Raw genomic sequence first — 6,000 nt, 5'->3', positions numbered from 1 at the left:
AAAAGTGGATTTTAAAATTATCATTACCACTGAAAACATACCTGATTAATAATCCCCACAAGCTATTTTGATTAAAAAAATATACATATATAAACAACACTAATCACTTGACAATCGAACATTTCACACGTTAGGCACACCTGAATAATATAATCGTACCAATATCGGGTAGAATTAGGTGCAATAGCCAAAATGTGCCAGTAGCAAGCAGTATCGTCTTGAAATGAAGGTGGCAAAAAATGTATTTTAACCTCCGTATACACCAGTTTCCATTCATAAAATGGTTTTTAAAAAATACATTAAATTATTCTGGCGTGCCTAATAAAGTGACCTGCGAACGTACAATACATCACTTTTTCATCCCTCCCCACCTTAAGATATGTACAGTATATAGGCACCATAAGGGGTTATTAATGTATGTGTGCTACAATATAAACATGTTAAACAAGCCACTTATTTAACACATTTTCTCATGAAAATAAACAAACAGTTAAAAATTTAAATCAGCGTGAAGATGAATACTTTAAAGATAGACTCAAAAATATAACTCCCATGAATAAGTAAGGGTAAATTTTCAGGATGGATATGAAATGTGCTCTTATTACCTTTCAGTTTGCATTTTTGCATGCAAATGATGGAGTGTCTGTCTGTGGCCACTTCTGAGAATTTAGCTTTCATGCTCATTGACCGCAAGTTTTTCCAGATGATCCAGGCCAAGTGGTCAGGTGGTCACAGGAGCACCTAAAATTAAATAAAAACACCAGGTACACACGGCACGCAAACTAACGAAGGTGCATTTGACATGGAAATGAAGTCAGAACGTGCTCGTGTGTCATTTGATTTTCATGAAGGTTAGTTTTTGTCAGCTCAAAACATATTTCTGAATGAAAAACAAAAAGGTGGGTGTCCAATGTAATGTGCAATTACACTTATTTTTCATTTGGTAAAATATCTTTAATTGTACCCGACATCTTGGGGCCACGTATGCGTTTTATTACAGATTTTTTGTAAGTAAAAAAAAGTTTTTTTTTAAATGGGTGATTCACTTTATGTAATACAAAAATATCTAAATGTGAGTTGTTTGCAACCCTATTTTATGCTGCATAAAATATCTACAAAAAATGTGTGTGGGGGGAGGGGTCTTTCTTATTTCTTTCTCTTCATTGAAACCACTGCTGTACTAATAAACCTAGAGTATTTCTTATAATTAGTTGGGGGTTGGGGGGCTGAGGAGCAACCATGCCCCGGGTAGCATTTAAGCTAGAAGTGCCCCTGGCTTTCAAAAGCACTTCTTTCTCCATCCTGAAATTTCACCCCAAAGTCCAAATCAAACTTTCCACATCAGGAAAAAACACAGAAAAAAACAGTTTGGTTGAACAAACATTCATTTTCCACAGATATGAACAATAGTTAAAAATAAAAAATAAAAAGATATCACCATTCCAAAACGACGCTTTCCACTTTAGACATCCGTGAACATCCTGGTGATGTTGACGCAGTTCTGACTGTTTCCATGAGGCCGCTTGTCTGGCTCCTCTGAGCTGACGAGGGGGTTCCCCACCCCGGTGAAAGAGTCGCAGGACACCCGTGGCCGGAGGAGCTCGTCGGCGGGGGGTTCGCCCGACGCCGGCTGCTCGTCGCCTTCCGTCTCGCGGTGGTAGAAGTAGTTGAAGTTGGACACGATGACCGGCACGGGCAAGGCGATGGTCAGCACGCCGGCGATGGCGCACAAGGAGCCCACGATCTTGCCCCCGATGGTCACCGGGTGCATGTCCCCGTAGCCCACCGTGGTCATGGTGACCACCGCCCACCAGAAGGCATCGGGGATGCTGCTGAAGCTGGAGGTGGGTTCGTCCGCCTCGGCGAAGTAGACGGCGCTGGAGAAGAGGATAACTCCGATGAAGAGGAAGAAAATGAGCAAGCCCAGCTCTCGCATGCTGGCCTTGAGGGTCTGCCCCAGGATCTGCAGCCCCTTGGAGTGGCGCGAGAGCTTGAAGATGCGGAAGACGCGCACTAAGCGGATGACCCTCAGGATGGCGAGGGACATGGCCTGCTGGCCCCCGTTGCTCTCCGTCTCGGCCAGCTCGGTTCCCAGCGTGATGAAGTAGGGGATGATGGCCACCACGTCGATGATGTTCATGATGTTCCTGGAGAAGGAGGCTTTGCTGGGACACGAGAAGAAGCGCACCAGGAGCTCGAAGGAGAACCAGATGATGCACAGAGTCTCGATGACGAAAAAGGGGTCGGTGAAGGGATTGGGGCCCGGCGTCCGGGGCCCCCCGCCGTCCGTGTCGTTGCGGGCCGGCGTGCGCTCGTCGCGGAACTCCGGGAGAGTCTCAATGCAGAAGATGACGATGGAGATGAGGATGACCAGCACGGACACGATGGCGATCCCTCGCGCCGGACCCGAACTCTCCGGGTGCTCGAACAGGAGCCAGATTTGCCTCTGGAAGTCATTCTGGGGCAAGACGCGCTCCTCTTCCCTGATGAAACCTTCGTCCTCGCGGAATTTCTCCATGGCGTCCTCGCCTAGTTGATAAAAGCGAATCTCCTCGGAGAAGATGTCGATGGGGACGTTGACGGGTCTCCTGATGCGCCCGCCGGATTGGTAATAGTAAAGGATGGCGTCGAAACTGGGCCGGTTCCGATCGAAGAAGTACTCATTGCGCAGAGGGTCGAAGTAGCGCATCCTCTTGCGGGGGTCGCCCAGGAGCGTCTCGGGGAACTGGCTGAAAGTTTGCAGCCGCGTCTCGAAGCGCAAACCGGAGATGTTGATAACGACGCGCTCGCAGCCGCCGCCGCGATCCGAGCAGCTCAGGTACGGCAGGGTCGTCAGGTTCGCCTCGGACCCGTCCGGGATGTTCTCCACCGTCATGTCGCCGCCGCCGTCGTCGCGAGCGAGCCGCTCCCCGACGGAACACGCCGGCGAGGGGATCGCGCCCGACTCTCGGCGGTCCATACGGGTGCGATCGAAGGAGGGAGGAAGGGAGGGAGGGAGCAGGTGGAGCGTGGGAGCGGGTGGGAGCGGGTCGGAGGGCTGCGGGGGTGCGTCGGCGGTACGCCTCTCCCACTCGAGCCCCGAGAGATGAGGTCGAGCCACCCGCCTAACCACCGCCGGCCATCCCGGTGGTGCGCTTGCAAGTGCAGGACGACGCGCTCGGCTGGCTCCAGCACCCCCCTCCCACCCCACTCCAATCACAACCCAAACACAACACACGCGTAAAGTGCACGCTCATTTGTCTCTCCCACGCTCTCTTTTGCACAAATACACGTGTATGACGGCTGCCAGTCGTCCCACTCATATGGATAGGGCGCCTATCGTCGTTAGTGACAGCTAATGAGTGGAGCATATATACATATATTAGTGCTGCACTGATACCAATGCTAGTATCGTCACCGATATGTTACTAAAATCCTGTCATCGCATCAGAGAGTACTAAGAAATATACTATTATACAGAGCTGCCAACCTCCGTCGACCCCATTTCAGGAGTATCATTGTCCCATTTCCGGAGTTTATGCGGAGTCAATGCGATTCACGCAAAATCAATATCCGCCGAAGTCGCACAAGACAAATCATTCGTCAGAACTTGTAACTCGGATGATTCACAATGCACACTTGTTACCGAATTCTTCCGATTTACAGTGTAGTTGAATCAAGATGGGGTGAATTTTGTGGTATTTAAATTGGAAATTTGGTACTTTTCTGAAACGGTTGCTTCCAAAAAATGTAGGTGACAATTTTTGCGGGATTTCCGGAGTGTAAGGAGGTAGTACAGAGTCCCAGAGTTTGTGTTGCATTTCCGGGTGAACTCCTGAAATTCCGGAGTAGTTGGCAGCTCTGTCTATATATCAGTGGTGGCAAACACGCGGGTCCCGGCCCGACTGGGGCTCTTTCATGTTTCTCTTATTTTTCTTATTAAATCACACTCAAATTCATCTGGACCCAGTCAAACCAAAAAAAATATGTTATATTTAAAAAATAATTTGGCAGATTGGATTTTCATGCTGACGTGTGTGGCTCTTTGACTCTCACAGATGAACATTTTGGCTCTTTGTGTCTAACTGGTTCGCCACCCCTGCTATAAATGCTATTTGCGCTCACATAAATGTCAAATTGACCCGATTTTTTTACTAATCACTGCTGACTGGGGTGGTCTAGATCCGCCCACAGTGAATGTCTATTTTGGTACGCTGTCACCGTCAAAATAAAACAAACAAATCCATCTATGGGCCACCATTGACTTTGGGGAAGAAAAAAAAAAGCATCGGGCCTGTCCACCGAGCCTTGAATTGGACGCCTCTGTTATAGTGTCTCTTATTATAGCATACAGGTGTATTAATATGAGCTCTAACATCAATTGGACTGAAAGTAGCTGTCATTGTGTTGTCAGTGTGGCCTAAAGCAGATGGATGAAAGCAACACAATAGCTCGGCGCTTCTAATTGGGTCGCCTGGGCCGAGGCGGTGTCGTCTCTCTCTCCGAGGTGCCGAACGCCAGTCGGCGTGTCAGCCAGGCTTATAAACAAACAAACACGAGCAGTCAGATCAGTGGCTGTGCGTAAACATGCGCTACTAATCAGCATTTCCTATTTTGCGCACACGAAGCAAATCAGGATGAAAAGTGTCCCGCGCGTGTGCCTTTGTCAGCTCGCCGTTGTTTCACGCTTCATCAAAAGCCGCCGCCGTTGTCTGGGGTGAGCAACACGTGCACGGGGGGGGGGGGGGGGGGAAGGCGGGGGTGAGGGTGGCTTTTGCTTATTAATGAATCCAAATGGGATTCAGTGGGGTCTATTCTGAATGCTTCATTTTCCTTTCAACATGCTAAAACCTGGAGAGAGTTGGAGAAAAGCTTGTCCAAATATGGCAATGCACTTAAAGTGTGGAAAATCCTCTTAAAGGGATGCCACTGATCCAGGCCCCAAAAAATAGATATATGTATTGACCTCTTTTGCTGATACAAAATAAAAAACAGACTTTGGTAGTAAAATGGACGCCCGGAATCATGCTTCATGGGGAAAATCACGTGGAATGAAAAATAACAGGAAAATTCTATTTTTGGTCATTTCATGGTGTGGACATTTTTCTCAATATTGACCTCTGCTTCAGAATGAAATTAATGTCATAACAGATTTATGCTGTTTTGGGTTCAAACAATCATGTCATCAACCTTGAGCTCATTCATTCATTCCTCCAAGCTGAATGGTTGGCAGCCAACTGCAGGGCCATGGGAGACTTACAACCACACTCACAATTTCAAGTGTTCAATCAGCCTATTATGCATGACTTTTTTTTTCTTGGGGCAATCGGAGTACCCGGACACAACCTACACAGGGATGGGGAGAACATGCAAACACCATACTGGAAGGTCAGAACGCACCTGGGATCAAACCCTGGATCTCAGAACTGTGAGGCGGACAGCCTCGCTACCTAATTACTAAATTTTTCGGACTACAGAGCGCACCTGAGCATAAGTCGCATTTGAAATAATTTTTATAGGAAACCAAGAACAAACACATGACACATGTCAAAGTAACAATAGTAAAATGGGGAACAACAGACTAAATAGGAATCTGTTAACATAACAGTTTTCCCATATAGCCTAAGAAAAATAACATAATAGCCATAATAGGTGGTCAGAGGAAAAAAAAACATATTTAGTTGCATTTCAGTTTTAGTCGCAGGCTCAAACCAAACTATGAAAAACGTAAGTCTTATATTGCCAAAAATACAGTTACTGATCAGTGAACTTTTTGAATTTATCGCCCGGCATTCAGCTCTGCAAATTGCCTCTAGGGAGAATTTCCCTTGGAGTCGGTCTCCTAGGCAACGCAAACGCTGTTGTTGTTTTTTTCCTCCCCAAAAGAGAAAAGTAGTTCGCGTTGAAGACGTTACATAACTTCCGCTCTGATTTGTAAGTCGACTTAGAGACTTTGTGTGATGCGCTCTGGCGGAGAAATGAGTGATGTTACATATTGGGATTAAGAGGAGGAGGCTTCCA

At 47.1% G+C, this 6,000-nt stretch overlaps 1 protein-coding gene across 1 annotated transcript; it reads right to left on the bottom strand.

The window, feature by feature from the left end:
- Positions 1-1,460: 1,460 nt before the first annotated feature.
- On the bottom strand, positions 1,461-3,508 carry LOC144075464 (potassium voltage-gated channel subfamily A member 3-like). Its single transcript, XM_077602494.1, has one exon. It carries the CDS (start codon positions 2,957-2,959, stop codon positions 1,463-1,465), a length of 1,497 nt encoding a protein of 498 aa, XP_077458620.1. The 5' UTR covers positions 2,960-3,508; the 3' UTR covers positions 1,461-1,462.
- Positions 3,509-6,000: the final 2,492 nt, after the last annotated feature.

The sequence above is a fragment of the Stigmatopora argus genome, chromosome 6, assembly GCF_051989625.1.
Source record: "Stigmatopora argus isolate UIUO_Sarg chromosome 6, RoL_Sarg_1.0, whole genome shotgun sequence".
Lineage (NCBI taxonomy): Eukaryota > Metazoa > Chordata > Actinopteri > Syngnathiformes > Syngnathidae > Stigmatopora > Stigmatopora argus.
Note: the sequence above shows the minus strand (reverse complement) of the source record. Positions and strands in the feature narration are given on the sequence as shown.